At 33.3% G+C, this 13,941-nt stretch overlaps 1 protein-coding gene across 1 annotated transcript; it reads left to right on the top strand.

The window, feature by feature from the left end:
* Positions 1-262: 262 nt before the first annotated feature.
* Positions 263-7,609, top strand: LOC143232755 (uncharacterized). Its single transcript, XM_076468565.1, has 2 exons — positions 263-457; positions 4,752-7,609. The coding sequence occupies exon 2, from the start codon at positions 4,754-4,756 to the stop codon at positions 5,288-5,290; it is 537 nt and encodes a 178-aa protein (XP_076324680.1). The 5' UTR covers positions 263-457; positions 4,752-4,753; the 3' UTR covers positions 5,291-7,609.
* Positions 7,610-13,941: the final 6,332 nt, after the last annotated feature.

Genomic DNA, 13,941 nt, shown 5'->3' with positions numbered 1-13,941 from the left:
CATATCGGTAAATATTGGAGGCACTTTCATCATGTGTACACTCTGAGTTTATCTTCATGGTTTACTAAATACGGCCTGTAAAATCAGGGAACTTTCTACTTCAAACAGCGCATGCTTCCTGTGTCGATACTTGAACTAAACCATTATTTCTGACACGAAAGGCAGACAAGAGGTGCTAATCGAATAACTAGTTTTTTAAGCTGCTTATCGATTGCTGTGTTGTTTGTTTCTATGGGAGATCAGCGTAGAAACCTAAATATTGTTGCTAAACAACGACCGTCAAACGAAGATCACTACACACGCTCCTATATAGTAAAATGGAATACCAGTTTATTTGGATGTTTCCATGCAGAACAACGAAAGTAAATCAGTTCCATTTTTTTATTCTGAAATGTTTCACTCAGAAAGGGTTGTCTTATTCTATATGTCCTTAAAACTCAGAAACTATCAAGCTTAGGTAAGTCAATTATAAATGGTTTTTTAAATACACATGAAAGGGACTTACAAGATATCGGTTAACTAAAGAGTTGATGACGCTACTGCCACGTACATTTCAAACTGTTATTCTATCAAAAACAAATTATTCTTTGATAAGGATTTGGGTTTAACTGATTTGAAATTGTTTTTTTTTTTTGCAAGTAAATGCATTTTTGTGACTTCTGACTTGATAATTAATAGTTTCATAACAAGTCATCTTTTAAAAACTACTTTAGTGGCTAACGGTTTGCTGATGTATTTCATACGCGTGGTTCATGGAAGTAATTATGCATATTATTGCAGAATAACTGTAGATAAAAGGTCATATTATATTGAATAAAAACCTTTTGTGGATATGATAAGATAAGATATAATCTCAAATATTCATCAGCCAGTTTTTCAAAAGTGTCTCAATGCCAATGTCAAAAAGTTTCAATATAACTTAATTTTTTTCCGTTCTGTTTCATACTTCAAAGCATGACATTTTTATTTTATATATGCAGTTTAGATTGCTACTAGTAATACAGTCTTGACCAAAATATTTGCATATTGTTCTATTTTGATTTTATTTGTCTACATGCATGGAGTAGTTATTGAGTAAATGTACCTGCGTATGATTGAACAAACAAGTTGTTTTGAGCATTTCTTTGTAAACACACACACACAAAAAGGGTGAGCTTTTAGTATATTCGTTTTCGACACAAATCAACAATTTGTCCAAATAGTCATGTCACGTGCCAAAAGTTAGATTGTGTCAAATAGTTTTATTATCCATAAACAGTATGGAGCAAATGGACGTTGCCAGATAGTAGTGTTCCAAGTGTACTGTATCCAGAATTCTGAAATGTCATCGGACATACAGGAAAAGTTGTTCCAGGAAAGCTTTCTGGCAGACGTCGAAAACTACTGTCCGAAATGACCGTACTTTGATCAAGTTAACATGTTAAGGAGGAAAGAAGTATTGCAACACCTTACGAAAAGAATGACACAAACATATTCATCCCAGGATATCAAGAAAAAGAGTGAATAGGAAACTGATCAAACAAGGTTATTTTGCAAGAAGGACTATCTGTAAATCGATATTAACCAGAATTCACTGTCATTAACAACATGCTAACTTATGTTTAGGACAATGGCGATATATCGTTTTTCAAATGAATCTTTTTATGGCTTGTTAAACCTTGCGATAGGATTCGTGTTCGTCGGTTTTCTGGAGAACAGATGAAGGCATACTGTCTTTCCTATAAGGAACACACAGGAGATGGTGCAGTACAAGTATGAACGCCTATTTTTTCATAACGGAAAAACTGTTCTTCATATTCTCAAGGGAAACGTTAATGGTGCCTCCTACAGGCACCACATGGAGACTATATTTCTGCCATATGCTAGGGAAGGGTTTGGTAATAACTTTGTGTTTCAGTTTAACAATATCTTTGCCTGCAGCGCACTTATTGTACAGAATTATCTCGACCAGGAGGACATTACAAGATTGATGTGGCCAGATTGAAATCTCACTGAAAACTGTTTGCCAGAAATAAGCCGGAAAATTTGTGACGACAACCCTAAACTAGTTACTGTAATTGATTTACAGTAACGTCATCGACGACATCCCACGCCATTGTGCGGTAGTTATTATAGTACGAGGAGGACCAATCAATTATTGAATGTCTAATACGAAATTATTAAAGCTAAAAAGCACTATTTTAAACAATTCTATGTTATGTTTTGTCATTTTATATATTCTGTGGTAAAGTTTTGTCGTGATAGGTGAAACGCTGAATTACAAATTGTTTGCTGTTCTAATAAATCATTTATTGTGTCCATAGAACCTAGCTCATCATACAAATTACACATGCAAATATTTAATATAACATACACTTCTTTATTTGATAACGCTCAGTTTATTTGCATTCCATCTTAATAATAATGATCTTTTGTGATACAAAATGTGCAAACATTTTAGCCAATACTGTGCTAATAATAACATATTGTTAGTACACTATGATCCTTCGAACACTGATCGTTTGGGATACAACAGAAGCTAGCAAACAATAAAAAACTCACTTTTCCGTCACGTTTCAAAGACAAAATGAATAATGACTGATTCAAGACTTGGAAATTGAGAACTTCTTTACCTTCACATATCAGCTTATTATTACTTCCTATTCAAAGACAGTATAATTAATATCTTAACTGTTTGCACAATTGTTGACAAAATATTGAAAACACCTCATTTTTCTAACTACAAATTTTTTTTACCTAAAAGAAGGGAATTTAATAATATTATGATTTAATTTTGCAGTAAATTATTTTATACCTTCGAATTTGTTTGTTGATGAATAGCACATGGTTTTTTAAAGAAAAGCTCTAAAAATATCGATTTAAAAATATCTGTGAGGTTTTCAAAGAAGCATAATTGTAGATAGACGTCTAGGTGATTACTCAGAAACACGAACACTTGAAACAAGGAATGTATCTTGAGTATCCGAGTAAAAAGTGATATCAGCATGGATCTCGAAAAATAAACTCGTATTAATAAATATAATAGTGGTTGTTAGACAAAGTTGAGAAGTATTGATGGATGAGTTGCAAGACGAAAACAAGAATGTAGTGTCAAAAGTGTGCTCAGAACTTAATGTTAGTCAATAAAAACTATTTAATAACTTAATATTAGTCAATAATAACTAAGTTCTGTAAAAAACAGACCAACAAAAGGGAAAACGGTGTAAAATATAAACATTGGATTAACGAACAACAGAAGAATGTGACTTGATCAGATAAACCATCTTTTGTATCTTCCCCATTAAACTAACTTACTTTCATATGCTGTGAAAATCTACAAAAACTTACAATCCTGAATGTCTTTGCCATCAGTTAAGCATGGTAGAAGCCCTATTATGGTATAGGCAACTTTTTCTTTGGATTAGTTTAAGGCCAACAAAAAAATGTTAAATTAAACCTTATTGCAAGCCGGGGTCACCCTATAATGAATACTTTATTCACAAGTGGAGCTGGTCTGTTTTCAGAATACAATGCAATGAATGATTTACGGTGCTGAAGTTATCAATTATTGGTGCAAGGAACATAAGAAAAGGCTTAGATACTAACTTGGATACCACATTTACCAGGTTTAAAGCTTTCTGACACTCTATGATCATTTTTTAAAACCAAGTTTTGGAGCAGATTTCCACCAACATGGTTATAGAAAGGTCCTGAGAACAGCCTACCTCATGGCTGTTAACGGATCACCACTATTCACTTTCAAGACTTTTATGAAAGCAAATGGAGTCAAGTTAATTTAAGGAACAGAGCACAGTAACAGAGCTAGAAAATTTGTTCATGAAATTGCAAATGTCATCCGTGCAAAGTTATCCCGAACACTGAGCTCTTTCAGTCCATTTTCTGTGCTCAGTAATGGACTGCAGTATTGAAAAACTGCGAGAAAAAACTGTTCATGGTTTAGGTTCTAAAGACTGAATACCCTGTGAACTTGGCACTCAATGGGTAAAGGTCTATGTAATTAATATATTACAATAATAAAACAGTATATCACGAGTGGCACTCAGTAGGTAAAGGTTTGTATATTTAATATATTACAATAATAAAAACAGTTATTCACGAGTGGTACTCAGTGGGTAAACTCCATATTATAACAATAAAAACAGTAAGTACTCAGCGGGTAAAAATTTACATAATTAATACATTATAAAAATAAAAACAGTGCAACACGAGTGGTACTCAGGGTGTAAAGGTTTATATAATTAATATATTACAACAATAAAAACAATACAATACGAGTGGTATTCAGTAGGTAAAGGTTTATATAATTAATACGTTACAACAACAAAAACAGCACAATACGAGTAGAACTCGGTAGGTAAAGGTTTATATAATTAATATATTACAACAATAAAAACAGTACAGTACGAGTGGCACTCAGTAGCAAAAGTTTGTATAATTAATATATTAAAACAATAAAAACAGTACAGTACGCTTGGTACTTAGTCGTACTTAGACGAAGCATCTTATTTCATCAATTTTACGTTGTATTAAGGCTGTACTGCTTATTTGTGCAGAAATAACTCCATATTAGTAAACAACATTTAAAAACTAACAGGTGTTTCCTCTACTTTGTCCAGCCTTTGCATTTTTTCAACGGTGTGCCTTAAGCGCAGTCATAATGTTCGTGATATTATTGATAATCCTCAGATAAATGTATCTTATTCACTGTGTTTTAAACATGTAATTAAGAGTTTGATTACAATATTTTTTAGTCATGCTACAACTGTTGCGTATGGGACAAAGGCAAGCTGAAGATAAACAGGCTCATAATGTAGAAAAAATTAACATACGACGTAACGGGCGGGTCTTCAAAGAAGTGGCAGCAAGTAACCGAAACGCAGCCGCTTGTGGAATACTCGTGTGCATCTATGTTTGTGGTTCGTTCCTTGTCATGGCGGGTATTGCTGTTATATGTGTTGGTGTACTACTGCCAGAGTTCCGTGACAACAAGACTCCTTGGATAGTAACCGGTCCGACCCTCATCATAGTAGGTGTCTTGGTACTACTGCTGTCTATTGAAATCATCGTTAAACTCCGAAAGGTGGCACCTTCTGAGGACTCAGACTCTGAAGACGAGGCTCCTAGAAATTCCAAACTAAACGGGTGGAGTCAACAAGATGTTTGTAAACAAACCACCAATCAGGGTGCGCTTGCAACGGAATTCGAAATTCCTGACCAATTAAGGCAGTCGACTATTACAGTGGAACCAACAAATCCCGTGGTTCTTGACCCTTCCTCTTTATCATGTTAAAGTGCCTTGTAAAACATTTAATACATAAAAGTAACCTTTAAAGAACAACTAAGATTTAATTCTTGGCCTAAAATTAATGTTTTCTATTTATCAGAAAGAAATAATTGGGCATTTTCATTTTAGAAAAACCAAAACTAACAAGGGAAAAGGCCAAAATAGAAACAACAAAAATCAAAAGTCATATATTTAGAATTTTAAATCAAGGTATAAATATAAAGATTTGATGACCAAAGTTGAAATTATTCTCCTAATTAAAAGTAACAGTTATCAGTAAAATTACAAGATTTAAAAATATCGTTACGTTTTTGATCCACAGTGATACGAATAAAACACCGTGAAAAAAAACATCTTTGCTATATTCTCTGAAACACGCAAATATCTGAGAGTGAATTCCTTTTCTTTTACAAGTTTGCACAGAATTCTAAGGTGTGTTTAAAGGTTTCGTTGGGAATTTTAGTGGGGTCACACTCTTTCCGCTTATGGCTTCACCTTTTAGTTCACCAACCAACGTTATGAGCTACAACACAAGATAATCATTATTATAACCTAGTATAAATAAAATGAATTCAGATGAATACTATCTCCCAGAGACTGAACGTGGAGCGAATGAGTTAAGTGCTTCATGCATATAGAGGACAAAGTGATTTTTTCCTCAGATACTTTGATTATGCAAAGATACTTGAAAAATAAGCAACATAAAAGGCGCGAAATAATTACAGTGGTGTTGATCTTAGCAAGATTTGTTTTGGAACCTATAATGTTTTTGAGGAATAAATGATGAAGTAAATTAGATTTGTAGGCTCAAAGTTAAAGCTAATGAAAATTAATAATGTGTACATAATTAAAAGACTCTAATAAATGGAAACATTTTGCATTCTCTCTATTTATTCATAGGTTGCTACAAGAACTTGAGATCAAAGTCATGCTGTATAAAGCATTCTTCTTCAAATAGCTGTATATTCTCATTGTTTAGGATTATAGATAAAAACTATGTAAAAAAGTCACCAAACATAAATAAATTAAACAATTAAAATGATAACACTTGAATGACGTGAAGAGTTTATGTACAAATAACATTAGTGAAATCCATATAACGTTCATTATGAAAAGTAAGAAACTAAAACGTGTTCTGAACATATTCACTGAAGGTGTTCAGAATTTCTTCTTCTGCGAATAATTATGATTAACTTAATTTTTTTTTCTGAAAACATGTGGCGTTAGCAACTTACCATAAGCAACGCAAACAAAGAAACCTTAAAATTTGTATTAAAAAACATTGTTGACTGGTACTAATTGAGATTTAAGTCTAAAGAAACTTAAACGTGTACAAAGTACTTTTCGATAGCACAATAAAAACCCAACTTTTTGAAGTGTGATGAATAAATATATATACTTGTGAATAAAACGTGTAAATGAACCATTTGTTTCAGATTTTATCAGTTTTCTATATTACTTCTCTATATGTGTGAGGACTAGATGAGTGTTATGAATAATCTTTTTGTTGCAAACAAGTTAATTTTTTATTCATATAAATACTTCTATTTTACAAGTTGCTACTTTATTTTTAACGCTGGTTGAGAAATATTGTAATGTTACAATACTAACTACAAAATATTTTAAACATGAAATATTACTGGGTTTATCTTAGAAAATATATTGGTTCATTTCCCTCACGAAGTGTTAATGATACTTACTGGAAGTGTTTTCAAGTTGTATTTCACTGTTTGTCCTAACTGTAAATGTTTCTAAGTGTTTTTGAACATACGTTTTGCAAATCGTTATTTGATTCTCAATAGTAATTTGAATGTTTTTGTCTTAAAATATTTTTGAAATCTACTTTTTAAAAGTCTTTACTCTCACACTTAGTCGCGAATGATTTTTATATCTATCTATTAAAAACTGTTATTTCAGCTCTAACACTGACATTGGAAGGTGTTATTCTTGAAGTGTCATCAGATGTATATTGACCGACTGGTACTTGGCTTTCTACACTGTTTGTGAAAAGTTTGATATTGAATTATTATTAAATCTAGAATTTGTTGAGTCTAAAGTGTTTTTTTTTTCTTCTGTTATATAACGTTTCAATAACATGCTAACTTTACACCATGGAATCACATAATTATATGGTTATGTACTGCACAACCTTTTTGTTCTTTGATTCTGTGTTCAAACTCTTACAGAATGAAAATATTGTATATAAACAATAATACATACGTGAGATCCCACATTGGGCAGTAAGAAAGTATGTAACTAAAGCTTATTTTTGTGGTGTTAAAAATATTACATATTATAATTTATCTCGGACGAGTTTTCAATTTATTATGCTACGTAGACTATGTATTAAGATTTCAAATAGCCGGAACTTTTAATTTTAATTTAGAACTTAATTAAATGTCAATATATATTAAATTTATGATATTTGCAAACAAGACTGATGCACAGTTTTCTTTCCTAACACAAATATGTTTTAATATACAAACAACAATACAATTTATAACAACGGTTATTACAAATAGTTATTAAAAATATCGGTTTATATACAAGAGTTTTACGGACTCACAAACAATATTCAGTTTTCTATCTCGTCTGGAACAGAATATTTTATCGACGGTCCAGGTGCATGACGAGCGAACTAATTTTATGTTGATACATATATATACTTTACTTGACGGGAATGCTAGCTAGCTTTTCTCTTCACATACAAGTTTTTTCCCGAAGACAATATCTAAAGTCTTTGTCGAAATACTAATGTCCGAAGTTAATTCACCGGCAATGGCCACTTGCAAATTTTCTTAAACTTCTATGTAAAATATTTTCTCAACCCAAACGAGCCGTTTTTGCATATAAATTTTCTTAAGAATTCTCTGAAGGTGACCTGGGAAGGTCGAAACGTTTTTTTCTGCTTATCAATAAAAGCATTAAAACCCATATTAGCCGTTCTGAGATACATTTTTATTTCAAGTTGGTTTCTCGCCATCAAGAATTGCTAACTTTATCGAACTCCTATCTACAGTCTTTATGAATGCGTTCTGTTTTGTGATTGAACAGAAATGATGAAATCTCAGTGACGAGAAGGAAACCTACAAGTGTCTCCTTCTATGACGTATATAGTGGATTTTGTTGTTGTTTTTATGCTGTTTTCACTGTTTGTACTCTGCCATTCGTCCCTTTATACCATATAGACATACCCGCGCACACATATACATAAATATGAGTGTGACGAACATTCGTTTGTACAGAATGTGTGAAAACAGCACATGGCTTAGCAACACATAATGACGAGAATCACATGTTAGAAGAGTTTGTTCACTGAACGTATTGTTATTGTAATTAGTAAACGAGGTTTTCGTAACTGTACATTTCTAAATTGTTAATACTTTTTGAAAGTATAAACATATACCATATAGATATGTATGTATGTATATCCATTAATGTGTGGGTAATTGAGTTGAAAACTCAGATGGATCAGACATATCTTTACATAGATTATATATACGTATATATATGTGTGTGTACTATCCATATCAAATCGAAAGAACCCAACAAATTCACATTTGCCTATTAATATAGATATTATTTTATCAATATTAAAATCTGAGCTGTTTTATTGCAAGCTACTTTAAACTAAAATCAAAGTTTGTTTATCTTTATAAATTGCCATATTATAAAAAGCCACAGCTTGTATTGGCGAGGAAGTAACTCGAATATTGAGATAAGGCGTGACTAGTAATGCGACTTTAATCTCACTTCTAGTCTAGTGTTCGATCCACAAACGACGTTTCTAATAACGCAATAGTAAGCAGCTATGTCATTAAATAATCATTAGCTTCGTGACAATTGGCAGCTGGAATCCTTTGTTTAGCTGTTTTTACTCGTACACTATGAAAATATTTTATATCACTTCAAATACTTGATATGACTTAGCGATGATGTGTTGTGTGTCGAAATACTCCTAACGAAAAAGGAATAAAGAAAAAATCATAATTTATTTAGGATAAAGAGGACATGCAAGTTTTTTTTCCCCGATAATAAAACCATTTATTCGTTTATCAAGTCATTATACCAGATATTATCCTTATATGTATATATTAATCACACACTCAACAACAAGAAATAAGCGTTTTATACTATCGGAAATATTTAAAACAATACTTGTAGATAATGGAAGTATTATGGGATTGTTCCTATCCCCGCTCCGGGATGCAGCTATATGTTCACATTCTTCGTTGTTATTAGTAGCCATCCAATCAAACTCAAACAGACAGTACCACGCCAGTACAATGATTACAAAAGAATAGGGAATCATACTACTCCTAGTAGTATTAATGTAGTGAATGCGGTTCACAAAATTGACATATTACGAGACAAACTTGTAAAACTAAGGTTTAGTTATCGAAGAGTATTCCATGTCAGAGACTGAGCCGAACTTTCCTGTTTCACTTGGAGAATGTGTCGAAACTCTGAGAAATGTACATGAAACTAGTACTGTTGATTAGGGTTGGTCGAAAAATGGAGCTCAAGTTCTCCACGTGTGATGTTAAGTAAGTCACTATGTGTTATTTAACATGTAACTCGATTATATAGTAAAGATCTTGCCAGTGACGCAAATGTAAGTACAAGTGTATATTATCTCCAGAATGGTATGATATGTATTATAACAAAGTCACGTGAATGGATGTGTACCTGTTAAAAAATGCATTGTCTAGGAGAGATGCCAAACCAAAAAGAGTGAAACGAGCGCCAGGCCTCAAGAAATATGATGAATATATCTAGAGAAGGACACTGTTTACAGATAAATCCAACTTCAAACTGTTAACCAACATTCAGCGACAGTTTGTTTGATGGCAGAGACAGAAAATTGGTATGATGCCAATATTACAACATCAACAAAGAAGCATGCTTGGAGACCAGTATAATATGTTTCCTTCAGCATTGTCTTATCCACCACATCATTAAGACACATCTTCTGTGGTGACAGAATATCTGAAAGGAAGCAAAACATGTAATGTCTTGGCCTGGATAAATTTGTCTTTCGAATATTATTAAAAGGTTTATGTGAAAACTGGAAAGGTCCAGTGACAACACAAGACATTTATTTCTTAATCATACATTGATAAACGCGACAGTATAGGGTCAAGGTTTACTGCTCTTTATAATTCTTTCTGTCTTTTTGTATTGTATTAATGAAAAATTGACCATTTACATGCTGTTACTGATCATTTTAAACTACTGTTGATAAATCACCTTTGAACTTCCATAATTCTTTCCTCCGTTATACTTTATAAAGATGAGATGAAGTTGGGAAATTACGGAAACAGCGAACACCAAGAAAGGAAAGACAGAGTCTCTCAAAGCTGGTAGCAATACCACTACCATTATCAAGACATAATTCCCAGAAGCTTTGTTAAACCATACTAAATATGTCACTCGAGGTAATTACAAAGAAAGCTATTCATAAAGCTTCAAGTAATTATATCATGGATGGTACATATATGATTTTATCGAAACCAGTGGGAATATGTAATCATTAAGACAAATGTAACTGTTTATTACTACCAAATATGATCAGAATGTGTCATAAATATATAAATAGTTTTTTATACAAGATATTGAAGCTAAAAGAAAATTTAACATCAGACAGATCGATTATTCTTGATAAGGTTAGAAAGACTTAATTCATAACTCATAAAAATTAAAACAAAAACTATATGAGTTGACTTGCATTAAGTGACAATCCCTTATGTGGAGACCGATTTCTTCCTACGAGGTAGAAAAGAGTTCCTTTACTAACGTTACCGGTGACTGTATGATGTCTCATTAATTCTCCATCTTTATTTTTTCGCACAGATCAGCTGATTACGACGCCATTTCTCGATTGCAGATATCTTCATTTGTGTATTAGCTACGCGGTTTTAAGTGAAGTGCGATTTTTTCGTTTGGCGGATTTCAGAATGAATGACCTGAAGGAGCAACGACTCACTGTGAAATTTTGTGTTAAACTTGGAAACTCTGCGACTGAAACTTTTGCTATGCTTAACACGGCTTTCGGTGATGTTGCTATGAAGCGTACGGCATGTTTCAAGTGGCATGAACGTTTTAAGGATGGTCGACAGTCCATTGAAGATGATGAGCGTCCTGGGCGTCCTTCCACGTCAACAAAATCAACACCTTCGTGCGGGCAAATCGACGTCTGACTGTCAGGGAGCTTGCTGAAGAGTGTGGGATATCAGTTGGATCTTGTTACGAGATTTTGACCGAAAAATTGAAGATGCACCGCGTTGCTGCGAAATTCAGCCCTCAGAACTCGTGAGTTTTTGGCCAAACACTCGATCACTGTTCTTCCCCACCCCCCCTACTCACCTGACCTTGCTCCTTGAGATATTTTCTTGTTCCCCAAAGTCAAAAGACCCTTGAAAGGAAGAAGATTTGAGACGATTCCCGAGATTAAGGCAAATGCGACGAAGGAGCTGGAGGACATTACAAAAGAAGCGTACCAGGACTGTTTCAACAAGTGGAAACACCGTTTGGATAAGTGTGTGCGTTGGGGAGGAGAGTACTTTGAAGGGGTCCCAGACCTGTAACTTCTAATTAAAGTACATTTTGTTTTATGACGTCAGTCCGCGTATTTTTTGAACAGCCCTCGTAGTGTATGTTTCACGTTTATTTCATGTTCACTTCACATGTAATAGAGGATCTATATATCACGTTTAATTCGTGTAAAAGCCTTTGTTCTCGATTTATTCTAGGTAGAAGAAAAGAATCAGTGTTATTCGCTTAATTCCTTTTTGGCGGAGATTAGTGTGTAAAGTTATTGCGATGATACAGGCCTGCGAATTTAAACTTCATAAAAGTTGTTTTGCTTTTCATAACGGATTTCCTATAATTCAGCTACGCAAATTTCGAAAATAGTATTAATTTTTTCTATCATGTAAATGCTTTTTACAAATTGGAAAGAAACAAAACTGTTACTTAGATCAAATTTAAAACAACTTTACCACAAATATAACAGAATGTATTTGGGTGATTTACAACGAATAAATAATATTTTAAAGAAAAAACAATAATGGCAAAGTACTTGCGCAAACAAATATTATCCAGAAATTATACATCATGCGGTCTGCTAACCGTTCATTTATTGGCGGTGTGTTTCTCGTGGGTTCTAATACGTTCGATAGGACTCTGACGTTGCAATTGGTCTAGAGAAATTTATAGTTAGTGGTTTTCAACATTTTAAGCATAACAAAATGTGGGTCGATTTCAACGAAATTGATTCACTTATGTACATGTGAGGTTTTGTGAAAAATATGTATGTGATGGAGAAAAATGGGAACCCTTTTTCAGACTCAAAGTATAGGAATTACTGTAAAATATGTAACAAAATTAGGACAATAAAACCATTGCAGACCTGTAGTATTTAACAGAGTGAGCATCTGCTATTAAAATATAACTAATATTTTTGTTAGATTGCAGTCCCAGTTATTTAGTAACTAGCTAGGATAACAAGTTTATATGTAAGTTATATATTTAGCTACAGAAAAGTCGTAGGAAGTGATCACCAACATGTGAAATAACTCTAATGACAATATATATATCCACATATACTTTAAAACACTTTCATTTGGAAAATCTCATTAATAATAAAAATAACAAACTTAGTAAGAGTGCACCTACTCCATTGTTGAAATATGACAATAAAACACAAAATTTGTCTTATAACACATCAATAATCTTTCATAATTTATCAGTCACAGATAAACACACGAAAGAACGCCTACAGTAAGATTTATTATGCTGAGGAATATTTATTTTTCATTTCACAAACCTAATGAATTATAAAAGTAATAAAATGTTTTAAATTTACCCTTTAAGTACCAGAGAGTTTAATCCTTCCCTTCCCACAGAGAGCGAGCTGGTTGGGGCTTTGTTAGTTTAGGTATTAACTGAGAACATTATAGAGTCTTTTCTAGTGGTAAGTTTTACGAACTTCAGTTAAATATGTTTGTTTTTCAAGATGCTATTACTGTTAATATTCCTACACGAAAATTTACGTGTACGAGGGGGATCCGAACCCACGACCCTCGGATTACGGGTCGCACGCCTTACGCGCTTGGCCATGCCGGGCCGAAACCAATTTTACACTGGGGAGAGTTGTAAGGAGCTGCTGATTTCTGGCGTTATAAGCTCTCAAGTTTACTATTGACCCACGAAATTAGCGATCTTAACATCTTAACCCACCTGGCCTAGCCTCCCGCTAGTACAGCGGTATGTCTCCGGATTTACAACGCTAAAATCAGGGGTTCGATTCCCCTCGGTGGGCTCAGCAGATAACCCAATGTGGCTTTGCTATAAGAAAAAAACACACACACCTGGCCATGCCGGGCTGTTTTATGTGAGGGACGGCCAGTTTATCTAATATGTGTAGCACTATATTGTGTGCACTATATGTCGTACATGAATTTTTGTGTGGAACAAATATAATCAAGTGTGCTGTTATTTCAACAGCATTGTTTAAGCTACAAGTTTTTTGAGGTTTAAAAGAAGAGCGAGCGTTATTTAAAAAAAAAATACTTTATGGTATGTGGTAAAATTGATCGATTTCATGTACACTAATATCTTACTTACATTGATACAACCATTAACACGCTGGAATA

The sequence above is a fragment of the Tachypleus tridentatus genome, chromosome 11 (assembly GCF_004210375.1).
Source record: "Tachypleus tridentatus isolate NWPU-2018 chromosome 11, ASM421037v1, whole genome shotgun sequence".
Taxonomy (NCBI): domain Eukaryota; kingdom Metazoa; phylum Arthropoda; class Merostomata; order Xiphosura; family Limulidae; genus Tachypleus; species Tachypleus tridentatus.
The sequence above is the reverse complement of the archived record's forward strand: the minus strand, read 5'-3'. Positions and strand labels throughout refer to the sequence as shown.

Excerpts from the sequence above, each read along its gene's own strand:
- LOC143232755 (XM_076468565.1), top strand. The coding sequence starts at position 4,754 with ATGCTACAACTGTTGCGTATGGGACAAAGGCAAGCTGAAGATAAACAG.